This window comes from Brienomyrus brachyistius, chromosome 10 (assembly GCF_023856365.1).
Source record: "Brienomyrus brachyistius isolate T26 chromosome 10, BBRACH_0.4, whole genome shotgun sequence".
Taxonomy (NCBI): Eukaryota; Metazoa; Chordata; class Actinopteri; order Osteoglossiformes; family Mormyridae; genus Brienomyrus; species Brienomyrus brachyistius.
The window spans coordinates 7,124,886-7,152,078 of record NC_064542.1 but is presented as its reverse complement, the minus strand read 5'-3'; the positions used below and the strand labels follow the sequence as shown (position 1 = coordinate 7,152,078).

The window sequence follows — 27,193 nt, the reverse complement described above, 5'->3', positions numbered from 1 at the left end:
CATCCCTGCAACCTCTGGTGTCACATTATGACAACAAAACTGAAAATACTACTGGAAGAAAAGCCGGTGTCTGTTTCTGATGCATATGATGACAAGCGAGCAGATCTCAAGCTGAAGACTTAATGAGTATCGGTGACAGTGCTTCCAGAAGGTCGTGAAAATACAAACCATATTCAGCTGATTAAAAACGGATAATATGCATCCTTATAAATGGAAGCTTTGACTGAAAGAGATGCTTCCTGCTGCATTTATCTGAAGGGTTGCTCAAAAATCATGCTGAGTCAAACGGCCTTTATATAATTTAATTACAAGACTGGGTGCGTTTTACAGCTAACAAAACAGTCTGGAACAAAACATTGATTTTCTTTTTTAATGGTAACTGAGAGTCATGAAAAATCTACAGCACCGATACATCCCAAGGATATAATGGGCATCCGATAGTCATTATTGCATCAAAATCTAATAAAAGCTGCTGTATGGTCAAACTTTTTCCAAGATCATTAAAGTCTAATCAGCTTAGATTAAAGCAAAAGATGTGTATCTGGCGGCTGCATTGCATAGGTCGCGCTCAGGCGTCCATGGAAATCTCCATTGTAAAGGCGCGACTTTTCAGTTAGAAGGCCTGGATTTCATCTGTAAATGGAAAGAACAGGTATGAAACAAAAACTAAGGTAACATGCAGGTCATTTATGTTCATTTATACCACTTGTATAAGCCTTTAAATAAACATTAACTAGTCATTCACAAAACCACAATAAGACATTCATAAGCCTGTAGTTAAGGGCTAACTAATCTAATACTAATTTGCGAAACATTAATAAACATTTATAAGTGAATGAAGGGGGGAAATTAAAATAAACAAATCATTACTAAATGATTGCTACACCTGTATTTAATGATGAACAAATTCTTTACAAATGCTTAATCATTTGTAATCATTTGTTAGTAATGCGGTATGGTGGTGCAGTGGTTAGCACTGTTGCCTCACACCTCTGGGACCCGGGTACGAGTCTCCGCCTGGGTCACATGTGTGTGGAGTTTGCATGTTCTCTCCATGTTGTCGTGGGGTTTCCTCCGGGTACTCTGGTTTCAAAATGCAGTGCAAAGCATCTTTATTGCTTATACTGACCATTGTAATACATTATGAAGGTATCAATAGCGAATTATAGAAAAGAACTTCAATGGAGCTTACGAAGTATTATAATCAATGCTATAATGCCTTATGACTGGCAATAGATGATGCTGTAATGCTTTATTAATTCTTATACCGAACATTATAATGCATTATGAATCTATCTATAACACATTATATATGACAGCTTTAAGTAAAGTGTTCAAATGATCATTTCCTGTTTTAATAATTCACAAATGTTTAAGGTTTTGCAAATGATTTGTTAGTCCTCAACTACATGCTTATAAAAGTTTTATTAAGAATTTGTAAATGATTTGTTCATTATTAACTACAGGCTTCTAAATGTCTTATTGAGGGGTTGTAAATGATTGGTAAATGTTTAAAGGCTTGTATATGTGGTATAACTGAACATTATTGTAAAGTGTTATCAAAATTAATTTGGAGTACAACTGCCCACTTGATCAGGAGTTCAGGGCACAATCTTTGTACAACGCAGAACCCCCAGACCTGCAGTGAGGAGATATTTACAGAGAGCAGAGATTTTCTTCTTGATGAATCTGCATGTCTCTCCCGGCCCCTTCCAAGTCAGTCCTGATTACAGCCTTTCATGTTGCTATTATAAACTCATTCACTGACAATTACATTGTCTTGTGTTAAGAAATTCCAGTGTGTCAGACAGAGAGCTCAGTGACATATTAAAGTGAATTCTAGACACCGAATCAATTAAATATAAATTAAGCACTAGAACAAGTTTTATAACAACAGAGGAGGTGAGATTCATTGACTTTTATACTTTGTCATGATAATAAAAATGTGTCTTAGTTGAACCTTCTTATTTTAATGTATCAATTAAGCAGATTTGCTCAGCTGTGCACATGAAGATGTGAACCAGCCCAGCTGTGGTACTGTGGAGTCTGTCTGCCGGGGTTTTCTCTGGGACCTTTGGTCACTCTCCGGTTATTTCTATAAAAGATGCTCAGTCCATCTGAACGCCCTGTAATGGATGGAGGGATGGATGGCGATCGGAATATTAAGTATAATTTTGATGATATGCAAGAAACATCCTGTTAAATTACACACAGTTCATCTGCAGCACACCCACGAAGACGACGCTGCTTTCGGCTGCTTAATAAGCTCTTCCCATCTCCCATCTCCCATTTGCATCAAAGTCCTTCTTCAACTTGAGGTTCAACAAACAATAATGAAAAAACAAGTGAAGATGTTCCAGCCCAGTTTTGGTAAATATTAATTTATCAAGCCAAATCACTATGTAAGTAAGTATCCCTGCCTGCATTTGATGAGTTTTTCAGGATAAAATGCAAAAATTACACCATAACAACCTTTGCAATGTAATTGTATAAACCAAGGTCTCCCAGATATTGTGTAATATTTAGGGTTTTCCACAGCAGTCATTTGTCTTTTAAAATGGAATAATGCTCTTCCATTTATGACATCCTGCATAATTCATTTCCCATAATGCACTCTGTATTTTTATATTATTATCCCACAATGAAAGAATAATTCCTCCATTGTCAATTTCTAAAGAGGGAGATGATCATGAGTGAAAAATGTAAGATTTTAGGGGCAGTTACTGAAAACGAGGGCCAAAGTGCAGGTGTGATGCAAATGTTTTACTGAAAGTAGTTTTACTGGTGTTAGAATGGAGATATTTCGCATAGGAATGTTCCTTCTCAATATTTGGTGGATAAATGACAAAATATGGGAATGAGAGATAATTAAAAACACAGTTAAAACTAGGTGGAAATCCAGTCACTACAATGAACAGAAAACTTAATGAAAAACCTGAATGAGCTCACTCTCTAGATGTATGCCATCGGCAGTAGATCCAGAGTTCCGGAGACTGGAGAATATTTGGTGACCAGTCATCACTAATACTCATGAAACCCGAATCAAGGAGAGGAAAAGCTGGATCACTAAACAACAGAGAAACTGCATTACCTGAAGCAATATCGTTGCTGATTTGCCAACACTACTTCGGGGGCACATATACTTATTAGATACTCAGTTACTACTGAAGTACAAATCATGAACAAATATAGTAGCTACTTGTGTTATTCCTCATTTTTCCCTTCAGTAGGTCCTTCAGTAGTTCACAAAGGCTTACAAAATTAACAGATATAGTAACATATATAGCAACTGCTTGAGATAAAAGATGTGTGACGATTCATTCATGATGAACAAACACAAAATAAGTGTTTCACTTGTGTTATTCATTACTTGTTCCTTCGGTATTTAACAAAGGTTTGCAAAATTAACAGATATAGTAACAAATACAGTAATTGCTTGACATAAAACATGTGTACACAATTCATGAATGATGAACGAACATGAGATCAGTGTGTAGCAAAGACTTAGACTGTGGTTAATTAATGCACATGTAATAGCATAATCCTGTATTATTGGTGCCCCCTCAAGTAAAGTGTTAGCAATCAGGTTAATCATTACAAAACAGGGTACAATCAAACAACACAAATGTGATATTGTTCCTTTAGTTTTATACTGGTTGTGCATTAAAACCAATAGATATTTGCACAATCTGCTAAACTTTATTCAGCAACCATGTCAGTTGATCACCTGGAAGATCTCTACAAGACTTCAATTTCTTTTCGCCTTTTTCTAAGTAAATATTTAATTTGCTCACTATTTGGGATCATGACAAAAACTGACGGGCTTCATCCCTGTAAGGATCAGTCCCTCCTGTCTTTGTACTAGACCCTTGTGTGTTTCCCTGGCTCCCAAGACAGCCATGTAGCTCAACGGGCTGCCTGTGTGGTACAGAAACTGTAACCCTACAGTCGTGTATTTGAGGCCCACCTCATTCAGTCTCCAGCCCTTCAGATTGTTATTATTGTACTTTTAATTTAAGCACATGTTGCACACTGCACATTGCACTGCATGCACATTGCACTGTATGTGAGTTAATTTCATGCTGTGTATGGGTATAGTCTTGTACAGCATTGCATTTGTTGCATAACATTGCGCCTTTTATTATTGTACATGTACAGTTTGATGTTACTTTTTCTGTACACTGCTGTAGCTCTTTTGGAATTTCCTTCGGGATCAATAAAGTACTACTACCACTGCTAATATTGATACTACGATGACATTTTACCGTAATTTCAAAAATTGTACTAACACATTATGAACTTCACGTGTATAGGTGAATCCCAGAGAATGATCATTCTGTGTACTGTCCTGTTCAGGTTCTGACCTCAATGGGAAATTAAAAGCACAAAGTAGAAGAGAGAGCTGCTGAGCAGCTGACAATCAAACATCGTTCCAAGGTCAAAGTGGGCGCCGTGCTTTTCCGGCGAACGCGGCATCATTCTTTTTATTAGTGACATTTCAGAAAGCGGATGAGGCGGCAGAGTATGGGGATACCAGACCTTCTGGACAGACGAGGCTGGGAAGAATGAGCGCCTCATTCAGGCTAATTGTTTTATTCTTTATTGTATAAACGATTGCAGCACTCACCCAAGCAAAATGGGAGACACTTGTCTTCATTTTCATTATATTCAACATACAAAGGAGACGTCCAAGACAAGCTTCTCCGTGCAGAATTGAGTGCTCACATCTATTACATTTGAAATACTCCAGCTGAATCGTGCTGGGTTCATATTTACAACAGCACGCAAAGCTTAGTCTCCTGCGTTTCTGCTAGCGTGTGGTTCTGCTCCTTTGGAAAACAGTAAATAGCAGGATGGCCAGAACAATATCTCTCTCCTTACCTTTTACTCTGTGAATCTGAGGACAGGCTCCGGTTCTGTCTCACGTCTGGGGAAAATGGAGACATATACCTCTGACCAACTTTGCACGACACTGAGGACACCGAGCAGTTTTGTCCGTCAGCAAAACCATCTGAGCATTGCCGGTGTATGTATGTAAGTGATAATCCTCTCTTTAAAACAGTCTTACTCATTTATGGTGTGTTTTTATAAGCCTTACTGAACCACAAGGACTGAAGCTCTGTTTCAGCAGTGAAACAACACTGCCCCCTGCAGTGGAAAGGTTACTGGAAGGTCTTTCGTTTCATAAGCAATTTATGAGACATTTTATGGGAAAGAACCATAGTGACAGTGCAATACAGCATAATATATTTTATAGTACATATTTAATTTATGGAGCAGACACCTTTATCCAAAGTCTTCTTTTTTTGAACAAGCAGGGTCAGTCAGTCCCTGGAGGAATTGGAGGTTAGGGGGCCCAACAGTGACATTACTGTGCCAACCACGGGATTTGAACTGGTGACCTTCTGAGCACATGCAGAGTGTCCTGAAACTCTGGGCCACACACTGCTCCACTGCACATTTCACACGTGAGGAGTAATGCGGAGACGGTTATATTGGATTGATATATTGCAGCTTGCCAGTGTGGTGTGCAGTGAGATGGCTGTGGAAGGCCCTTGTCCTGGGTCTGGAGTGGGTGTTACGGACTCTAAGTGAATGAAGTCGCCCACTCAGACGTGCCGAAGAGCCTCCCGCTGTGGCGCCATAAGTGGGCAGCAGTATGTTTTCATGTATGTTTAACAGGTATGATGCAATTGTGCGTTTGCAGGACAAGCGCTGGAGTACTGCAGCTTGACGGTGTAATGGGAACAAATCTTATTAGAAGCCCTTATCCTTCTTTGGCGGCTGGGAGCCTCCGCAGCCCTTACAGCAGGCTCTGCATTCGTGCGGGACCTCAGTGCATTGATCAGTCCAGTTATAGTGCCATAGATTCATATTTAGCTTAGCTGTCAGGCAGTTGGGTTACATGATGGTGGCTGCTATCAACACATTGTCTTGGAATGACATGTCGATTCTGTGAAAGGAATTAATGAGCATCAGTGCAGTGAATGCTTCGAGTGCATTATTAACCCCAAACCCTCCTACTTCACAGGAAGTATCACTGTGAGATTCTGACACTGCAAGTTCCTTTATAGATACCACCGGAATATTGATTAACTAACACCAAGGGCTCCTGACTGGCTCCAGTAATGATCTGGTTAACCAGGATTCGAATGAAAGTCTCTTCTTAAAAGTCAATACACCAGACTATAGAATACTTTGGGTGAACACTGCAGTTGCTATGCTGGTGTTTTGCTTTTAAGGACATAAAACTTGATCACTTTTCAAAACAGAGTTATTATCATAATCAGACAGCATGTGCAGATGTGTCAAGGTGGTCCTGAAGATGCCGCCAAGGCTAGCAGCCATGAAATTACCCTTAGCCTGCTACCAGGGATCATGCAAATACCCCATTAATCTCACAGAAGACTCAAAACCTGTATGATGTCCTGCTCAGCTGAAAAGCCCAAAGGAATTACCGCAGTGTTCAGGATCGGACTCTGAGACCAGTAACACTCCACCTAACATGGAAATCCATAGGAATAAGTTAAAAAATACTAGAGACCAGCTAGCAGCAATTATCCTGAGAAGTGTTATGTTAACAGGGAGATATACATGAGTACTGTGGGAACATTATTTTCCCTGATGGCTATTCCACTCTACAGCTGTCTAATGCAGGTTTTATTTGTGTGGTGCATCCTATCAACAGCTTAAGTCAAATTAGCTAAGCTCTCAGTTGGACCTAACGAGTACATACACATGAGGAACCGGACTGAGACACCCAGAGCTGGGAGTATCCCAGTAAGGCATCAAACCATGGCACTAACACTCTGTCAACTGGGTCCAAGGGAACCCCCAGACAGGAGGGAGCAAAAATGTGTACTGTCTGTCAGGGAGCCAAGAGCTGGGAGGGAGCAAAATTGTGGACTGACTGGGGGTTCCTAAAAAAAAAAATCATATTCCAGATCTACTTCTCATTTATGTAATCGTAAAAATGTCAGCAAGTTAAAGTTATACAATAAAAATAGTCAGTTGTTGTTAGAATAGTGCATGAAATCTTCTGCACTTCCTTCAAAAACTTTGCTCAGATGCCACTGATTAATCAAGATAGTCACGTCGATATGTTACAATGTAAAATGTAATGAAAAAAATTGTGCTTTACATCTGAGCCACAGTAGCTAATAAATAAAAAATGTTCCTTTTTCACACAACCTCCATGGATGTTTGTTGGAATATCAACATTAACATTAGCAAAAAATACAACAACTAACAAGCTGGTCGGCATTGTAATGTGCAAATAGCCAAGTGGATATGGAAAAGCGATAATGGATTTTATAAACGTACATGGTGTTTGATATTAGCAAAGCATAGAGGCTGGTTTCCTGGCGGTGAGACGGTATTAATTACGGATTTAAAGGCAGTATGCAGTTTGGAGAGAGTGCCGGAGCACCAAGGGACCCGAGGTAGGGGAGGGATCAGTTTGATGCAGCCTGGAGTGATTTTAGTGTGGGGGATGTGAAGATGGGTAATGAGAGGTGACCGATCGCTGCGGGTGTGAGGAACCACACTGGCACATTGATTCTTCCAATCTGAATGTTTCATTTTGTCAATCAATTCTAACATTTAAAATGCAGATTTTTATTTTTTTTTTACATAGTAATTTAAATGTTTTTTATTTTTATTGGGGGCAGGACACCAACTACTCCGAGGGAGGGGGGAGAAAGGGGAAAAGGGACCAGAGGCATGAGCGACTAGTGAAATGGGCAGGTTGCTCCCCCGGCGTCCCTCCACAGATAGCAAACTACAGCCGGTTAAATTAAGAAGAAGATGATCAGGAAGAGCCACAGATTGGCAACAATCCTGGCCACAGGGAAGAAAAAGACCGAACAATTAATATGATGTTTTAAGTCATCCTTGTTAATCACCTGACACCCTAATTTGGCCACCCAGAGCGCAGAAAAGTACTGAGAACAAACGAAATAAAACACCGGAAAGAGGAACGCTTAATATCCGACTGATTAAGACCATCAATCTCCCGGCATTTTCACGCTGACTCAGCCGCGCCTCTCCGGTGATGTCGCCTTTTCTATGAAGTTATTATCTTTACAGGCAAATAATTTGAAAAAAAAAAAAAAAAGCAATCAGGAAAAATAATGAACTAGGCAATGATGACAATAATGAAGTGAGACAAAGAGGTTAAAGAAATTTGTACCATGGTGCTTGATGAGATTCTAATTTATCATATTTATAAATTTAGGTCCTGCGTGTGGAACCACAGCATCCACAGTGCCCGTGTGACAAAGTGTGTGCTGATAATCAGATGCAAAAAGCCATGGAGGGTGACACTGAAGAACACAACAGTGTTCCTGTGTTCCTCCACCTGACACACTATCAAAGACACCCACACTGCAGGCGTGACGCTCATCCGCAGCCTTAGATCACCTTTATACTGCTCCCAGATGTGAGGGGAAAATACGAAACGTACTTGAGAATTGAATAGGCGGGATACACCGATTTTAGTTACCTCCAAACCTGACAGACTTACTCTGATATTACTCTCTCTCTCTGCCCATTATAATTTGTAGGGTACAGCTCTTGTCATTCATGTTTTGCTACCTAGACATTATGATTCAGAGACAGAATCCAGTCAGGAAGAAATTAATGCACCACGACATCACCGTCCAGCACCTTACAGGCACCGCTGTCAGGGTCCTCCGGTCTGTCGGCACGGAACAGCACTGACGTGCCCGGTCCTTCGTTAATCGGGAGAATTTGCAGGGCAGTGGACAGGCTCCACTCTCACATCCCTCTCCCCGATTCCTCCGCAGAGTCCCCTCACCGCCTATGGAGGTGAATTTATACGCAGCAGCCTGGAGCAGCCGGTGTCAGCGGACCCCCTCTCTAGCTTCGCTGATGTGATCCTGCCCGAGGCCTCGTGACCTGCCCGTGTGTCCACTCACATCGCCCGCCCACCACCCCACATGCTAAATGCGTAACGTCCTGCCCGCAGGCTCCATCATTTTCGAGAAAAGACCCTATTGCCTTTCTTCCCAGCCCCCCTGCCAAATGTTGTTGGGCGCTTCAGAGAGGCCTTGGGGCGGCTGCATGGAGGAGGGGGAGGCCAATGCGGCCCCACAACAGTATCATGCAGCCAGTGCCCTCACCAGGGGGTGTGGCCTCAGCAGGGGGGCGGGGCAGCCCTCACAATGGGCACATCACCATTCTGATAGCTGTTAAGATCCGTACAGCAAGGGTGAGTCTTACCAAACCATGTGACCTGTCCTGACAAACTGGGAGGCTCACCAAGTCACTAACTGAATGACCTTTAACTGCTCTAATTGCACCAATCTGCCATATTTAGCACTGATTTCAGTGAAATTCGGGTTTGTTTGCTTTCCTCTCAGACTCTGACCTTTAATATCTGCCAGTGACTTTATTACAAGCAGGAACACGCAGCCTGTCACATCCTGGCTGCCACATCTGCCTGACCCTCTTGTCCCTTTCCTCACGTGGCCCTGATGGCCACACCTGACGCTTGTTGTATCTTATTAATCTCTGGATAAAAGTACCTGTTTGTCTCGTCCTTGCTAGTCCAGTCACTGACATCATATCTCCTTATTGCCTGTGCTCTGCCTCACTTCGATCCTACTGTTTTGATCCCTCGCGATCTTATTTATTCCCTGTTTATGTGCTGTGAGTTTAATAAAACCCCTTTTGTTTCACCTTACCGCCTGCCCACCTGCCTCCTTCGCAATGTGATGCAGAGTTTTCATTTAAAGGAGACACCAGAAGCAAGAGAGACCTCTGCCAGCATTGAGGATTGAGGTCCCTTATGAAAGAAATGCAATGATACTGTTAAACCAACATCAGTCACTCAAGAGAACCAAAGTTAGTGAGAAAAATGCCGGCTGTTCTGCTGGCAAACCCAGTCATACATGAGGGTAGATAACAATCCCAATCTTCCCTTGTATTGTAATCTTCCAAGCTACTGTAATACACTCTTATCAGCATAATCTCTCTGCAGTTCGGAGTCATTTTGTGAGAAAGGAGAAGATAATCCGTTTCCCCAGCAGGCACTGGGTCGGTCAACTGGCTGCTCCTCCACTTTAAGGCCTCATTCAATCATATACATGTACTAGACGTGACAGACACGCCCCCAGCTATCGGCCAATGGGCGACAAGTGTGAGGCCATCTTGAAGAAGTCGCTCCATCCATTGCTTGTACTTAAAACAATGTACACACAATTTTCTTGTAAATATCATACAGCTATGCACAGCATAGCTATGTCATTTCAGCTATGCTATGATATGGTGGCATTAAAAATTTATACTGTACAGGAAATCGTAACCAGTATATCGGATGAATGGGTATAGCGCCCAGTGCTGTTCCAAAGATTGCAAAATCTGTGTTTGCAAAGTAATATCACGACTGTCAATACAAAAAGATACAATAATGCGTAAACACACTAACCAGTAGAAGGTTATATCACTGGTGCATGATCCACCTGTTTCTGCAGCCAAATGCTGCAGTATGAGGTTTTGCTTTACCTTCTCCAGAGTGGCTGTCACATTGTTGCACTTTGCAGTCACGTGATAGCAGATCTAGTAAATATACATCATTAGCCGAAGCTGGAACAGCCAATTAGAGTGGGACAGGTCCCTCATAGGGAGGTTGTGACAAGCAAGCAGAAATACCACCTGCAACAACAGCATACATTTACAGGACAGGATGAAAGGATGGCACCTCGTTGGCATGGAAACACGGAGCACAGTGTTCTGGTGACAACTGGCAACAAGAAGGTCAGGGCAGCTTTCTACAGAATTTTAAAAACACACAACTTATGTGCTATCAACTGATTGATTGATTTTCCCTTGAAGGAGGAATCAATCAGTCTTTGGCCTCGTATTGAAAAAGCAGGATGTTTTCAAAGCTGTTGAATTATAAGTTGGTTCTTATTCAGTCCTATATTGACCATAATCTGAACTGGTATCAGAACTATGTACTAAAGCGATCTGATCAGTTAGCTGATCTTTGATGACTTGCTGTTCATATCGTTTGTGTCATTCTCCTTGTGCTTTATTATTGTTGTGCTGTAGTGGGTGTTTCTGCCTGTTTAGCTGAGAGCTTCAAACTTCAAAGCTTAGGTGAATAAAGTCCACAGCAGCCTTTGGATTCACTAGGGCCAGAACTGTACTGAACATCTCTGGAGAGCAATAGAGTATCACGATTGGCTTGGAATAGTGCCTGCAGGAAACATCCTGCGGTCCTGCCTCCAGTGAGCTGTATGGAAATAGCCAGTGAGACTCAGTCTCCAGCAGACAGAGCAGACGAATCCCACAAGCAAGACAGAAGGTTCCTTCTGTGAACCCAGGGAAGAAGCAGCCCTCAGTGCATCCTGCTTTGGCATCGGAGCAACTTCCCAGGAGGGCAGCTCAACGCTGCACGAGGTGAAATGCATTTGCTCGATTCTATCGATTTGCCCCAAGAACACCAAAGCCTCAAATGCAACAGATGAAAAGCAGAAAAGGCTCAAGGAAAGCCTGAAACACGGGCCAGAACCACTTACCTACTGAACTAAATGAGAAGGCAAGCTTTCCCACTCACATGGGACATTTCTGTCCTTCCAGTCCAGTAAGTCTGTCACTGCAACTCACTGGAGCAGCGACCAGCCCCTCCCACACCGGGCACTCAAGCCACCTGTCATCCGTCATGTCCTGCCGCCGGCGATGGTTAGGAAAATATTTCTCTCTCACTCCGACATAAGGGCCCATCAGGCGGAAAAGTAACACTCTCGGGCTGGGGGAAAAGATTATAATTGAGCACACACACCCAGTGACAGGGACAAAAGTCACAGAAATGGGGTGTGACATCATCGGGCTGCCAGCACAGGTGGGAAGCCCATGCAAAGATGGGGCTAGAGATGTGTTAGTGCTGACACAGTGAGCGAGATTTGGCTCTCATCCAGGGCCCCGCACACCAGCTTCAGGGGTTATCGGCATGGGTCAGGGATGCATGCCCCACCAAAAGCAGCCAGAAGGGGGCAGCATCAGGCTCAGGGCAGACGTAGGATCCTGTAGGTAGGGCGGAGGGACAATATTTGGTCTCAGCAGTTCAGATTCCCCATAGAGCTTCTAGGTGAACACACACATATGGCCTCCATCAAAGGGGACAATATCAAAGGGCTAAGAAGTAAATTAGCAAAGAAGCGACAGCCATTCTGAATGTAGCCAAATGTAGCACCTGGAATCAAAGCAAATATTTCTCCATTTCATTTGAGAAAGTCAGGTAGTATGTGTTTTATGGCAGGTGCGGCTGTTTCTGGGTTTCGAAACCCTGCTAAAGATCGACACCTGCATATTCCAGGTGGTGGGTTAAAACGGTTTCTGGGTAGGCAGAAAGCGCTAAAAACATTCCATGGCTAATGTCCCCCCCCCCCCCCCCAAAAAGGAGCATCTAATGCTGCCCCTAGGGCTCTGTATGCTGCACTAGATGGGCTCTGCAGCCATTTAATGTGCTCTCCAGACTAGGCTCTGTCTTCATAATAACATTACATCACTTCAACTCCAGCATGAAAGCACGACAGAGAGAAACACAGTACAAGACAAATAAATCAAAGCTAATGAAGCAAAAAGTACCCCTACAGCAGCAGCTGGTATGGTAGGAGTGTGTGCTTTCCATGCCCTGCAGCGCAGAGGGCAGGGGGTGATGATCAAAGTGCATTATTTCTTTTTTGGCCCCAGTGATAGGTGGTGTAAAAGCATTTTAAGTTGTACCTCTGATCTAGAGCACTTCAGTGTGAAGATCACTCTGTGACAAGAAAGAACTTAACAAAACCTTCGCCCACTGCAGGTTTGTCAGTATGGAAGGATGCCCTCCATGCCCATGGAACCTGCTCGTTTTTGACCCCTGCTTAGACGACACATGGACGGCAATCTCCTCAGAGCTGTACTGCAGCATTAACACTCATCGGATCTTCTCACAAGAAGCCGTCTCCCATCAGACAGCTCAGGGAGACTGCAGATGTAAGAGAGGGTCTCACTCCATCTCTGCCCCTGAGTGTCTACGGACATATCCACATGACCTCGCCTCTTCTCTTAACACATATTGAACAAGTCTCAGGTTGCAATTGTTCATTTTGCAGTTCAAAGATATACTGCTATTGTACCACTTTTTAAATGTACTTATTTTTTAAAATAGCAGTCCAGGAGTAATATTACAGACAAGAAAGATGCTTCAATGAGACACAATGAGATATCCAGGGTTTCTCTTGAGGTCCTGTGATGAGCAGTAAAATGTTCCTAAAGCATTTGTCACAAAACATCATAATCACATTACATGACATTGCAGCTCATTTATTTCAGGAATGCTATAATGTGTTTATGGGTACGTTGTCATTGGTTGCTGTTGTTCCTGTTTGTGTATTGCTTTGTTGCATTGTGTTGTCTGTATTGTAAACCGTCCATGAGTGTGAGGAAGGCGCTATGTAAATAAAACTTGCTACTATTATTATTATTATTATTATTACATATTAAGATGGTGCAGAGGCAGCAGAGATGTAGTACTTCAACAAAAAAGGAAAAGCAAAACATTCATATACTGTAACATAATGTATAATCACAACAAACATTTCCATGTGAAAACAAATTGCAGCTGCTTAAAAAATGTGTTACATAGCATTGTGCAAAACAGCACCGCCCTTAGTTTGATAAAAGGAACTTTTATGAAGCAAAACATTTTCTGCCTCACTAAGCTAATAGACGTCGATGTATCTCATCGTGTTCCATTTAGTAGTTGATTGAGTAGTTATGGAATGACGTGTTTTTAGACCCATCCAGTGATGCACGACTCGCCTTGTCTTTCCAATTATGTGGGCTTATGTTCGTTCCCAGTACGATGACACACATTTAACAGGACAGAACGATGACACACATTTAACCATTCAGAACGTTCAGCAATCCGGCAAGATAAATGTACTTGTTTGCCAATATTCCCTGTTGCTTTGTGAACAAGGAATTGGTATACTCTACGTGAAAGAGCCAAGAATTAAAATATTTTTAATTGTAAATATTATTCTTGGTGATTGATTGTAGCTAACCACAAGTATATACTGTAAATAAGATCGTTAATTTCTTTGTTTGGTTTTTTTATGCAAAGGGAATATGTCTGTGCAGTAGTGCAATTAGGTATTTTGGGAAATGTGAGGATTAGAGTTTGCACTTGTCCTGTATATTACCCAGTCGCTCCATACTGAAACTGAAACAAAAAATGCCGTCTCATTTTGAGCAAACATGCAACGCAACTTGTCTCGTATTTTTAGCCTGTGCAATTCATCCACTGGGTTCTTGTGGACCCGGATGGGTGGCGGGGTGGACTCCATAACTTGAATTTGACAACCCTAATGAGGACTGGAAGTCTCCATGACACGGTGAGGAAAATCCATGAGATTCTGAAAAGGCTGATTAATGCGATTTAATTCTGAGCTGTCAGGAGCTGGCATTTAGCGGAAAGGATGAGAGTGAAAACTCTGACAACAATGGAAAGCGAAGGAGTTTACAGGCGTGCTTTACCACGACGACAATATTCTTTTTGGATACTGTGTTTTTGTTGCTCATGTAATATAGAGCAAAACAATAATTACTTTGATCAATGTACTGCATTAATTTTACTTGTATTTCTATATTGATTGTATCTCAGGCCTTGTCCCACACATACATGGGTATTTTTAAAAACGTAGCTTTCTCTGTGTTTTGGCTGTTTGTCCACACGCAAACAGCCTTTTAGGTCACTGAAAACTGAGCTTTTGTAAAACTCCATCCAAGGTGAAGATTTTCAAAAACTATGTTTTCAATGTTTACTTGTAGACAGGGAAAACGGAGTTTTTGGTGAGTAACGTCAGTGTGCGTTGTTATCTACTTCGGTGTCAGAATGTGCGCTGTTTACCTTAGCTGTTTTTAGCCTAACAGAACTGCCAATAAAGCCTCCGATTGGCCAACGTGGCTTTCAATATTTAATGTCACAGCTTTATTTGTTGTCAAAGTTTTCAACATATCTCCCAAATGCCCTGAAAATCTTGGGGCCAGCTGTCAGATTTATTCTGGCACCAACACTACTGCAGAGAATCTTCACATCACAAAGCAGGCCGGACAGATTCCTGGCATTCCTGGGAATTACCTCACACAGTGTCTCCTTCCTAGCATTTTATCATGTCAACCACAGCAGGAAACTCCCTACCAAATGTGCGGGAAAGCACTTGACTTGATGGAGGGAGATAAGTGCAGAGCAAGAGTGAGACGAGAAAATGAGGAGGGAATGTGGGTTTGACTTAAGCCACAGAGACACAAAACATCAGGCAGGTCGATTTCCAACCGCTATCAAGAAGACCTCCCGTCCAATTTCAAATTCATGAGCAATTCAGAACAGACAAGTAACGTTTTATAGAATCCATCCATCCACTTTTAACCTGGAAAGGGTGATGGGGAGGGACTGCAGGCTATGCTAGACAGCAGAAGGACACAGGGAGGACATGCATAAAGCACACAGATACAGCAGAGGGTACCAGAGTACCCAGAGGGTACCTGCCTGGCACAGGGAGGACATGCATGCACCACACAGATACAGCAGAGGGTACCTGCCTGGCACAGGGAGGACATGCATGCACCACACAGATACAGCAGAGGGTACCTGCCTGGCACAGGGAGGACATGCATGCACCACACAGATACAGCAGAGGGTACCTGCCTGGCACAGGGAGGACATGCATGCACCACACAGATACAGCAGAGGGTACCTGCCTGGCACAGGTTTTCCTCTGGCTTTATGTTTTGCCCTGAATCGCTTGTAATAGCTGTTGTTTCAATATCAATTAACATAAGTTCTGTTCAATTTTAACTGTACAGCTTTTATTATTTAAAACCGCCCTATAAACACTGTCTGGAGGAAAAAATGATTCAGGTTGCCAAGATAAGAGATTTGGGCTTTTTACAACACCACTTCTAACTCACCAAATTTAATTTCTCTAAATTGATAAGACAGATGGTGTAGAGATATGTGGAGTTTTCATCTTGCCCTGCAGAAAAAAATCCAAGAAAAATATGCCAAATATAAAGCTTATGAAATGTGAAATATCACAGAGCAGTCGGTCAAGCAAACAGATCCATTCCTTCTTTCTAAACACTCTGGCCTTATTAATTGATTTGATGTCACAAAGGCTGAATAAGCTACCTAGCAAGGCCATCTGACCTATGGTTTTGTTTCTCTAATTTCTAGACAGACAAATTAACTATTAAAATCTGATATGATCCCGTCTTGTTTTACGTAAACAGCCCACAATATTCAGAGATTCCCTGTCAATTTCTACCATGTGTGTTTCCAGCAATGACCGACTACATACAGCAGCCAAATCCAGGTTATACAAACATACCCTGTCGACCTCCTTACTTCTGGGCAAATTGCGCTGCTTGTTTTGGTGCCTAGTTGATGCCCCCCCCCCCCTTATTTTACCAGTTGACACGTGCTGTTGGATATTCAGATCGTGGCCGGTACTGCAGCGGGTGTCCTCATGGGACAGGAACCAGCAGGCCCATATGCTAAGCAGCACACGGTGTTCTGTTGCCATGCTGGTACAATCAGGTGGTGCCCGGGCTAACGCAGAGGGAGGCCCTGCAGGGGGCGTGTTCACGCATCCGGGGCATTTCCCTTCTGCCCCTCAGAGGTGGCACAGTTCAGGTCCAGAAAGTATAAATCCAGACGAAAGTTTTGTTTCAACCAACCAATAGAGTATGTTGTGATTGTGACTCTTTGGCTCTGTCCAAATTCTTGGGCTGCACCTTTCTAAGGCTGCACTGGAAGACCGAATGCATCAGAGTGGTGCGACAAGGCTGTCCCATTTCGAAGGCCCCTTCAAATGTAGCCTAGGTAAGCGTCCTTCTTTTCCTGCTCCGTGAAGGATGCACCCGATGGATCCTTCACAACCCACCAGATCCCAAGATTCATTGCACAGAGGTAAAGTGGGCGTGTCCCAGACAGGCAATTGAAGCAGCAGTGGTGGCTTGATGGTTAGGGAAGCGCACTCGTAATTGAAAGATTGTAGGTTCGAATCCTCAATCAGCAAGGCACCACTGAGGTACCCTGAGCAAGGTACCGCCCCCAAGCACTGCTCCCTGGGCGCTGAATTAGCTGCCCCCTGCTATGTCACGACGTCACATATGGATGAATGAAGAGGACACAGTTCGTTGTTGTGCACTGTGTGCTGTGGTGTGTCAACAATGACAACTAATTACTAAATTGTAATTCAAGACTGAAGGGTCAGGGTGGGAACAGCTGGTGATGCAAATAGGAAATTATCTGTAGGCCAGACCGACAATGCTGCCTGTATGACCATCGCAGAGCACAGCCTGCAAAGGGATGCACTTTCATAGACCGTGTCCTTCGAAGGATGCAACCCCTGAATTCGGACACGGCTGAAAGAAAATCTCTGTCTGGATGTTTAAGTAAGTAGAGCTCTATTGTCATCCCAACAATACAGTGTATACAGTGAGACGAAAAATCGTTCTCCATGACCATATGTGCAACGTGAAAAAACAGCCCATGAGACCGGTGAAAGGGGCAATTTTAGCTTCCGGACCTGAACTACCCAGCTCTGCAGCTCCGTCTAACATATGAAAGTAACTCCCACCACGACTGACACTGAACACTCTTCATACACTTCTGCTTTTCTTCTTTACTCTTTTTCTTTCACAATAATAGCCCTGTCAACAGAAATATGACTTACTCATCAAGTGCCAGGTGGTTCTTAAAGTGCAGTGATTTGCCACAGCCAGAGAGACGCTTACAATCAATCATCAGGACCACAGAGGGAAGTGCAAGATTCGTATGTGAGATTTTTGACCGTGTGCTGAAGGATTAAACTGGCATGCAGTCCAAATTATGCATGTTCCCAAAGATTAAGAAGGGTTATGATTACACCTTAAAGGTGAAATGTTTCATAAAAGTATTCTATACTATAAACACCTTTTAAGTACTAAGGAAAACAGGAAAGTCCCCCGGTGCCTTCTGCTGTGATACGTCAATTGTGTTTCACAGTCTAAAAAAAGTGTGCACCTCTGCTGCCATCTAGTGGACAAACTAAGTGTCTAAATCGCAGGTATAGAGTGAGCATCTCCGGCAGGGGAATCACTTACTTGGTGCCCTTTGCTGCATGGGACATGCTCCAGGCTCATTGCCCGCCATGCATTATTTATGTGGCTCTAACAGACAGATGAAATCAATCAAACAGTCTCAAACAAAGTCTATGTACATGTCCACTGGGTGGTTGATAATGTGGTGTATATCAAACATCCAACCGACTTTCAACAATTCATTCAGTGCCTATCCCAGAAAGGGGGCATTCTAGATGGGATTCCAATCCGTTGCAGGACATATGAACATATTGCACACAACCATAGTTACACTCGTCCATAGTTAGACATGTCAATAGTTACACGAGTCCATAGCTAGCCATATCTGCAGTTATAGTAGTAGTATCGATGGTAAGGACATGCTCCTATCATTACCATGAAGGTGTCTGTTTGGGGGGTGGGGGATTCAGGGCTGATTTGGTTCCTACCAGTTCTGAAATCAAACCTAATCCCTTGGTCGTGCTTGTAACCTGCAACCCTGTGCATGCCCCTGGGGGGTGCCATTTAACAGCATGATCATCCCGCTTCTAGCATGGAATTCCACAAAATCTGCCCCCCCCCCCACCCCCCGGGTCTCTCTATTGAGGCGTGCAGAGCAGCCCACCCAAGGAAGCTCCAAAATACTGCGCGAAATGCAGCACTAAGCCCTGCCGCCTGTCGTCTTCCCAGTGCATGATTATTCCATCTGGCAGGGAGCACAGCACCCTCTGCACAGCACCCTGCATGGCAGTGGGCACATTCTCAAAGCCCCGCCCCCTTGGCTCCAGACGTCATTTTCATCCTCTTCCCCAAAATCCATCTCCCTCCTAATGGGCCTTCATTCTCCAGCTACAGGGCACTACAGGCCACCGGTGTCGACACATCATTGAGTGTAACCCACAGCCTGCTATCCTGTAAAGGCATTCTTCCAAACACACCAAGTCCCAGCCATATGACCTGCGGACTGAGGCCAGGAGCCCCCCCCCCACAATGCCATCCCAGCTGGCCAGCACAACGCCAGCTTGCCAGGACCCTGCAGGCTGCTGGTCACCAGCCGAGAGACCTGCCACGCCTCCCAGAATGGTGCCAATCAGGGCTGTAGGGGGCTGTGAAAGCGAATGAAGGCATGGAAGATGCATTACAGAAAGTACTGCGCTGTAGCACAAAAAGGAGCTAGAAAATGTGCCCAAACACAGGAGAAAACACAAAATGCTCAGTTTTATATTCAATTTTACCCTATTATTGTCCTCTAATATTGAATGTTAATTTCACTCTATTTCTTCTTTATTCCATGCATATAAACTATCAAATAAAATTCAGAGTATAATCTAATTTAAGTACGACTTGGAACATAACACAGGCAATGTTGCGTCGCTTAGCAACAGACTGGAGGCTGTTATGGTGTCACTAAAACTGGCAGAACAAGCTTCCCGCCCACTCTAAGGTTGCAGCCAGGTTGTACATTGAAACCAGCCTGTTAAACTTACAGTTAATCCATAACCCAGTGAAGCCAGTGGCTCTGATCTCAGCACACCTTATAGACTGCTTGTGGGGTAGTAAGCATGGTCTCTCTGACGACCGGTGAATTTTACTGATACCAATGTTATGCCATATATTCCTTCTATTTTAATGGTATTTATAATCAGACGTGGGTTGTAACGCACTACATTTACTCCATTACATTAACTCCGTTACATTTACTTGTAATTTCCGTGACTTTTTTGACTACAGAGAGCCAACTGCTGGTAAAGTTCAGCAGTCACATAAGTGACACATGGTGACAAATTTTCAACCCTACACAGGCAGCTGCACAGGCACACAGTATTTTATCGTACGCACAAAAAAAAATACATGTTGAGCACTGTTGCCTCACACCTCTGGGACCCAGGTTCGAGTCTCCGCCTGGGTTACATGTGTGTGGATGTTCTCCCCATGTCGTCGTGGAGTTTCCTCTGGGTACTCCGGTTTCATGCTGAGGCTGATTGGAGTTACTAAATTGCCCATAGGTGTGCATGTGTGAGTGACTGGTGTGTGAGTGTGCCCTGCGATGGGCTGGCCCCCCATCCTGGGTTGTTCCCTGCCTCGTGCCCATTGCTTCCGGGATAGGCTCCGGACCCCCCGCGACCCAGTAGGATAAGCGGTTTGGAAAATGGATGGATGGATTATGTTCATTTTAAGTATTACAAATACAGGTCTTTAAATCATATTCATATTGTCGATCTGTCGTTTTCATTATGCAGTCTCATCATCAACACTCTAGTCGTTTAGACATTTAAATCTGATCGACATAATAGGTAACTCGCTACCCGAGCAGTACTTTTAATTGATACTATGTTACTCTTACTCAGGTAGTTATTTGGATGAATACTTTTACATGTATTTGAGTAATAATGTTTTACCGCAACAGTACTTCTATGGTAATAATATAACTGCCAATGCCATACTTGCAAGGTTTAGCAGTTATCCTTAGATTGTTGTATGTGCTGAATTTTGGTTATACGCTTCGAAGAGTCACTATACTCTTGGGTGTAGTTACATGCATATTAGAATCCGCGAAGGAGGGTGGCGTTCACTTCCGGTTTGATTTTCTTTCGCTATTGGTTCCCTTTTGATGACGTCTTATTTCAGCGTCCAAACGTTATGAAATGGCAGAAAGGAGGGGCAGATATCAGTACGATATTTAGTCATTTGTACAGCAGATCTATTTTAACCCAGTAAACAAATACGCCTCGGAGTGATTTATACATTTCAGAGCTCGTTGCCAACTGCAGTCAGTCATGTCTGTGCATTTCGAGGAAAGGAGCGGCGTCGTGCCGTGTAAGACCCTGTGGGGGTCTTGGTATCAGACTATGGAGGAAGTTTTTATAGAGGTAAACGTATCTCCGGGGACTTCGGCCAAAGACATCAAGTGTAATCTCGGAAGCAGCCAGATCGAGCTGTGTGCGAAAGGAAAGGAGATCATTAAGGTAGGAGTGAACATTGCTTTAGCGTATCAGCGCACTCCTGGTCCGATCTGTCATGATGTGAGCCGTCCGGTCCCTCGGCTGGACCAGCATGGGTGTCTTGCTGAGGACCTGGCAGCCGTGAGACATTGCTCACTTTCTAGGTGTCTAGGCTGAGAGCCGTATGGATCGTGTCGCTTTAGTGACCCATGCTGTCTGCCCGTCGGGGCTCTGCTTTACTCGTCGTTTCTAGTGATGGCGATAGAGATAAAGATTGTAATGAAAATCATGACATGGTTAACGCTAACAGGTATAAGCTATCATTTAATTTCCGGGTACATTTTGTGTGACTGACTGTTTAAAAATGCCCACAGTTATTTTAGGTCCGATGTAACATCGATAGTGTCAAAAATGGTATAATGAAGATGTTAAGCTCGCATGGGGTACAGAAGTGCTCGTAATACATCCGCAGAATCTTACTTAAATACACAAGCGGCTCTGGTCTTTAATACTGGCACCTTAGTTTTAGTCTGTGTTGGGGCGGTTCTGGGGGCGGAAATAATCAAGCTTTTGGAAGCAGGACAGTCTAAAGAAATCAGAGTGAGTTACATATTTGTAGGAAGTGTAAAATGCTACTGCATTGCATAAATAACATCGGTTTTCAAAATTGTCTTTTGCTTCTTATTACTGGCAATCTAGTGTAAATAATACATGGAGGCCATTAAGGTCAAATTAATCTGGCCCCCCTAACAGGGCAACTGGCCCCAGTCTGTTTTTTTTTTTTTTTATAAGAAAAAGGTGTGATATCCCCTCATAAGCTGTGTAATCCACCCATTAGGAAAAAAAGATTCATCACTGGACTCTGTGTATTTGCACTGACTACTCTTTTTGCGTAATGTATATCTCTAGTTTGCATCTTGTTATATGTCCCAGCTCAGTCATTCTCGCTGTACTTACAGTCTGCACTTTATGCTTTGCATCACCTCATGCATATTTTGCATAGAACCATAATTTACACTTGTATATTTATTTGTATATTGTATATTTTATTTACTACCTGGTTAGATGCTAACAGCGTGTCATTGGCTCTGTATTTGTACTCAGTACAATGACAGTAAAGTTGAATGTAATATAATCTGATTTGCAGGGAAAGCTGTTTGGTACCACTGTTTCGGATGAAGCAACCTGGACTCTAGGTGAGATTATTTTTGAAAACCAGCAGCTGATGAAGAATGACCGCTCGATGTTATCAGTAAGCTTGGATACGTATTTCAAATTTTAAAGCTTTTTAAGAGTGTTTTTCGTAGATTAATTTATTAGCTGTAATTTCGGTTGATTTTTGTCCAGCAAAGCACCCACTTGGGCAGTAAATAAAGGGTCCATATTTTGCTTTTTTTGGCATGTGAATAGCGAGTAGTTTAGCAAAATATGCAGGTCAGGTTTTACTGTTATTTAGACTCCTTTGTTTGGCACCAGTACATGCGGAGTGTAGGTTAGAAAAGGATAAGGGGGCTGATTTGAAAATAGTTTTAAGAAATTTTCTTTTAAAAGTAAATAGTAATTGAAAAAGATAGCAGATGTGGTCGCGAGTAATACTAAGAGTCTGTAAGCTTCAGAATATTACTCGATCCTCACAGGCCACAAATCAAACTTCTGGTGTGGATGGTGAAAACACTATGTATGTAATAAACTTTTCTATGTATGTAATAAACTTTGTTACTCATTGATCAAAGAAACTTGGCATTGTGACGTCTGGGTCTTAAACATATTATACTTGAATATAGGATACATGTTAACATGAGAGCATTAGAGTCCATGATCCATGTTACCGTGTCAATGACTGCAGCTAACTGTCGTGCTGTCTGTCCAATCAGAGGACGGCAAGCTAATCCGCATCATTCTAATGAAGACGAACCGGGAGGCAGGAAATTGCTGGCTGTCGCTATTGGAGGGCCAGTATTGTGCCGACCCCTGGGTCCAGGACCAGATGCAGAGGAAACTAACTCTGGAGAGATTCCAGAGAGAGGTATAAAGACAGAAGTTGTACTCTTGGTTGAGCATTTTTGTGTGTCCCTGTAGATCATGGGTGTTTACATGACACACCTGGGAGTGAAGTGTAACAAAACAAGATGGTAGCCTGGGTGTGTGCAGAGGCTGTGTACTGCTATCACTGCCATCAGCTGGTTTCGGGCAATCTGGATAGGGACTTTATCGGCATAGAGATGAAGGACCAGGGTGTGGGAGTCATGGTTTGTGAATTTTTTGTAGTGACTTACTGCTGTGCCTTTACAGAATCCTGGATTTGACTTCAGTGGTGCAGCAATTTCGGGAAATTTTGCTGGTGGCGGACCAGATTTCTCGAACTTGAAGTGAGACATTTAAGGGTGACCCCAATGACAAAAGACGCAAACTGCAGTCTTCCATTACCTTCCCGACCCGTGGAGGACCGCGCAGTGAAATTTGGTTGGACGAGTTCTGTGGAGCTGGCAGCACGACAGGAGAAGGTGTCAGTGTTAGTTCAGTTCTGGGAACTGGCAAAGCGTTGTGACGCTGGCTAAATAAAGACTGCTTGTGATTAAATAGGTTTACTGTCTGATCTGATGAGTTTCATTGTGGAAAAATAAAGGGAAGCACAGTCTTCCATTTTACCGTAAGCATATAACCGGTTTTCACAACGGCAAAGGATGGATGAGACCAGGAACTGCATTTCAATAACATTTTATTGAAAGGTATATACTTGTCACATTCTGGCACTCTGGAACATCACACACACTCCCTCTGGGAGCCCTTAAAGACTGGGTGTGTTCACATGCATTATGAAGTACTACTGGCATCCTTCACAGTTTGGCTGGGTGAAATATTTCTGCATTTGGGGAAAATTCACATCTAGATAATGTTCAATCTGTAGTCCGTTAAGGAGAATCCAATTCAGAAAACTAAAATTCAGAGACACGTTAATAAAGTGCAGTTTTAATGTCGGAAATGACATCATATCAGTAACCAACTGTAGCTCTTAATTTTTAAACTTCATTTCACAGGTTTAGGATGCATTTCCTGGAAACTGTAGATACCTTAGTTTGTTTATGCTGCTGGCATGTTTAAAAAAAAAAAAAAAAAAAACACCTTGGGTAAGAGTGTGCACTAGGATAGTTCACTACCTAGGGTGGAAGTTAAGGGTTTTGGGCCCGATTTCTTGGTTCCATTTTGCACATCACAAAACCCTTCTCCCTCCTCTTCCACATGGTGGACTGAGGACCTAGGTGGTACAATACTTCACTGCTCAGAACCATCACCAGTGCCAAGACCTTCTAGAGGATCACGGCACCGATTCAACTGAGAACATACAAACGTAAGCATTAATCCAAAGTGGGTTTGAAAAAAAGAAAATAAATTACTAGCTTAGAGCATCTTAGAGGTGCTGGGATCGGATGGAGTAGGAGGTGTCCAAGGGGTACTCTTCAGGACAGGAGCCTAAACAGAATCAGTAATCAGACCATCTATTAGATTAGTGAACATTACACGCAAAGCGAGCATTTAATTGGATATGAATTCTGATGAGCCTGTCCAGATTACCTAACAGGAAGCTTCTGGGATGGTTGGAAGATGGGCGATCTTGTAATAGCTGTGTTTCAGTTGCCTAGCAGTCCTGCCTGAAATGATCCATCGCAGCTTCTGGCTGTTGGGTTTAAAGCGCTTGGTGGAGGAGTACTCAATCAGGCACTTGGCAACCAGTTCCCTCACGCACACCAGGTCTCCGTCTTTAATCTGAAGGAAAGAAATCTGTGACCATTAGCGAAATTTTAAAATGTCAAAATCGCTGTTGAGATGGTCAGCATGAAATACAGTATAAAATTTATATTTAGCTAAGAACCTACATTCGGGTTAAACCGCTAGATCTCCACACAGGTGACAGTGTAAACGCACGTTTCTCATAAGCCATCTGGGACCTTGAGTACAGACGTCCACCGGCACTTACACTGGAATGCTGCTGCAGGCACTGCAGGTCGTCAGCAGTGCTGTGTAGGCCTTGTTCCTGCACTTCCAGAACCAGCGTAGCCAGCGCTAGCAGAGAGGGCTGCAGGGACATTTCAGCTCGTCAAACACAGTGACGATATACCCACCTGTAAAGCTTGCTCTTTCCCGCTGTTCTTAAGTTTGGAGCATTTGTATGACTGTGACCACCAGCCTATTGTATTTGTCACTGGACATAAAGACATTGTGAATATGAAGTGCTCAAGATGTGTCGGCACAAACTATACAAACTAGTGTTGTATGAATTCTGGTATGAATGCTCTATATTGACAGTATTACTGCTGTCACATAATGACAGTTGATGCAAGGAATGGCAGCTGCTATACGGGACAGAGCGTGCGGCACGGCAAGGCCATCCTGAGAACAGCCCCCCCCCCCCCCCCCCAAGTGTACACCAACTCACCTTCACTTTCGAGAAGACAAAGGAACAGTGACAAGCTTTCAGCTGTGCCTCCAGCCTTTCGATGTTTAAAGCTTTTCTTCTAAAGAAAGAATCGTTTTGGAAATATTAAAATACTATAATAGAGTAAACAGCCGACGCAGTGCGAGTGACTCATGTCATCCTTACATTTCCACGTCCAGATGCTCCAAGATGTACGAGTGATAGAGCCTCAGGAAGTTCATGGCGGTTGGAGCCTTAACTCTCCAGCAGAGCTTCTCCAGGATTATCTTCTCCATCCGCATCATGTCGGAGACCGTGAAGCGGTTCTGGCTGATCCGGATCAGGTCGTGAGCCAGCGGAACATTCCGCTCTTCCTCTGTGGACTTCACGGCGATATAGAAACAGCAGAGTCCAACACAGGACAAGTGTTTCGGCTGAATCTGGGAGAAAAAAAAAAAAAAGTATAATGATGATGATAATAAAACCATTCAAAACTGACTGCCTCCAGTAACCTACCCTACACAGAGGCAGTGTCAGGCACTGAAAGCTCACAGGGAGAAACTGCACACAGATATAAATAGACTCTTCTAGGGTGTCACACACTACCTTCATCAGGGCAAGGAATCGATCTAGCAAGTTGACAGTGAGGGAAAACGTCTCTGCGCTGAAGCCAAAGAAGCGGGTGAGGGACAGCAGGTCCTTGACCTCAAAGTCGCGCAGCCTGGAGGTCATCCTCAGTCCACTGTCATGTGCCACCTCCAGGACCCTCAGGCCAGACAGCTTGGGCTGATAGCGGCTCTCCTGCTCCAGGAGGACCTTAAGCTGCATGGCAAGGGGCACTCCATCTTGTCCGTTCACAGTATCGATCATCTGCAATGTAGAATACGATGAAAATCAGAGAGGGGCGTTAACATACCGCTCCAGATTTCTAACACTGAGTCGGATTCCCATTTGTAAAAGGACACGAGCCGGGTACATGTGGGACGTGTCGTTTACAGTCGGGAGTAAAGATCACAAAGTGAGCAATAAGGGCAACGACGAATACTTCCAACGCGATAACGCAAAGCGCGGCTCAGGTTAGTAGGACTATGCAACTGTAAATGATCAGGCGGGCGGCTGGAAGTGCGCCACCACCGGGAAAAGAGCGACATCAGCGGCAAAGGCCGGGAACAAGCAGAGGTGCTATGCCTGGGCATGTCCGCGGCTCGGGGAGCGCAGCGCCGCTCACTTACAACTAAAACAGGCCGATTGCATACATTATTCATATATATACATATACACACATATATACAGAACGCACGAATTACTCTTTACTTTAATTCCTTAATGTACTTATACAGTGACGGTTGTTTTAAGGCGTAATACGAATATGGCCATGAACGCGTCCATTTCTATAAGGAAAGCATTTTCAACACATAAATATTCTACTACCACTACTAGTACTACTACTAATACTAATAATAATAAGTGCACAATTAAAATACTTACCTTTGTTGGGCGGAAAACGCGATGAAAATGGTGAATTAGCCAAATCCTATCAATTACAGATAGTGACTTGGTAGAAGTTATTTAATTTATAAATAAGTAAATACGAAATTTAAAAATAATAATAAAATAAGTATGAGCTCTTCGAGTTCTAGGCACTCCCTCCGCCCTACCCCTGCACACCCCTTACCCTTGGCGTACAGAACTCCCAGTGCCG

At 43.3% G+C, this 27,193-nt stretch overlaps 2 protein-coding genes across 2 annotated transcripts; one reads left to right on the top strand and one right to left on the bottom strand.

Annotated features, from left to right (window-relative positions):
• The first annotated feature begins 20,743 nt into the window (after nucleotides 1-20,743).
• On the top strand, nucleotides 20,744-24,168 carry nudcd2 (NudC domain containing 2). Its single transcript, XM_049028630.1, has 4 exons — nucleotides 20,744-21,101; nucleotides 22,225-22,273; nucleotides 22,952-23,103; nucleotides 23,370-24,168. The coding sequence occupies exons 1-4, from the start codon at nucleotides 20,913-20,915 to the stop codon at nucleotides 23,448-23,450; spliced, it is 471 nt and encodes a 156-aa protein (XP_048884587.1). The 5' UTR covers nucleotides 20,744-20,912; the 3' UTR covers nucleotides 23,451-24,168.
• Nucleotides 23,780-27,193, bottom strand: ccng1 (cyclin G1). The gene is made up of 7 exons (XM_049028629.1): nucleotides 26,980-27,193; nucleotides 26,098-26,361; nucleotides 25,678-25,931; nucleotides 25,513-25,591; nucleotides 25,054-25,152; nucleotides 24,651-24,842; nucleotides 23,780-24,548 (listed from the first exon to the last, which is right to left on the bottom strand). Exons 2-6 carry the CDS (start codon nucleotides 26,359-26,361, stop codon nucleotides 24,651-24,653), a joined length of 888 nt encoding a protein of 295 aa, XP_048884586.1. The 5' UTR covers nucleotides 26,980-27,193; the 3' UTR covers nucleotides 23,780-24,548.

What these genes read in the sequence shown, in the direction of transcription:
- ccng1 (XM_049028629.1), bottom strand. Translation starts at nt 26,361, where the DNA reads ATGATCGATACTGTGAACGGACAAGATGGAGTGCCCCTTGCCATGCAG. An exon ending in GAGCATCTGGACGTGGAAAT is followed by an intron (nt 25,592 to 25,677) that starts GTAAGGATGACA and finishes TTCTTTCTTTAG; the next exon opens with AAGAAAAGCTTTAAACATCG. An exon ending in TTGTCTTCTCGAAAGTGAAG is followed by an intron (nt 25,153 to 25,512) that starts GTGAGTTGGTGT and finishes ATGTCCCTGCAG; the next exon opens with CCCTCTCTGCTAGCGCTGGC.
- nudcd2 (XM_049028630.1), top strand. Translation starts at nt 20,913, where the DNA reads ATGTCTGTGCATTTCGAGGAAAGGAGCGGCGTCGTGCCGTGTAAGACC. An exon ending in AAGGAAAGGAGATCATTAAG is followed by an intron (nt 21,102 to 22,224) that starts GTAGGAGTGAAC and finishes TCTGATTTGCAG; the next exon opens with GGAAAGCTGTTTGGTACCAC. An exon ending in TGGAGAGATTCCAGAGAGAG is followed by an intron (nt 23,104 to 23,369) that starts GTATAAAGACAG and finishes GTGCCTTTACAG; the next exon opens with AATCCTGGATTTGACTTCAG.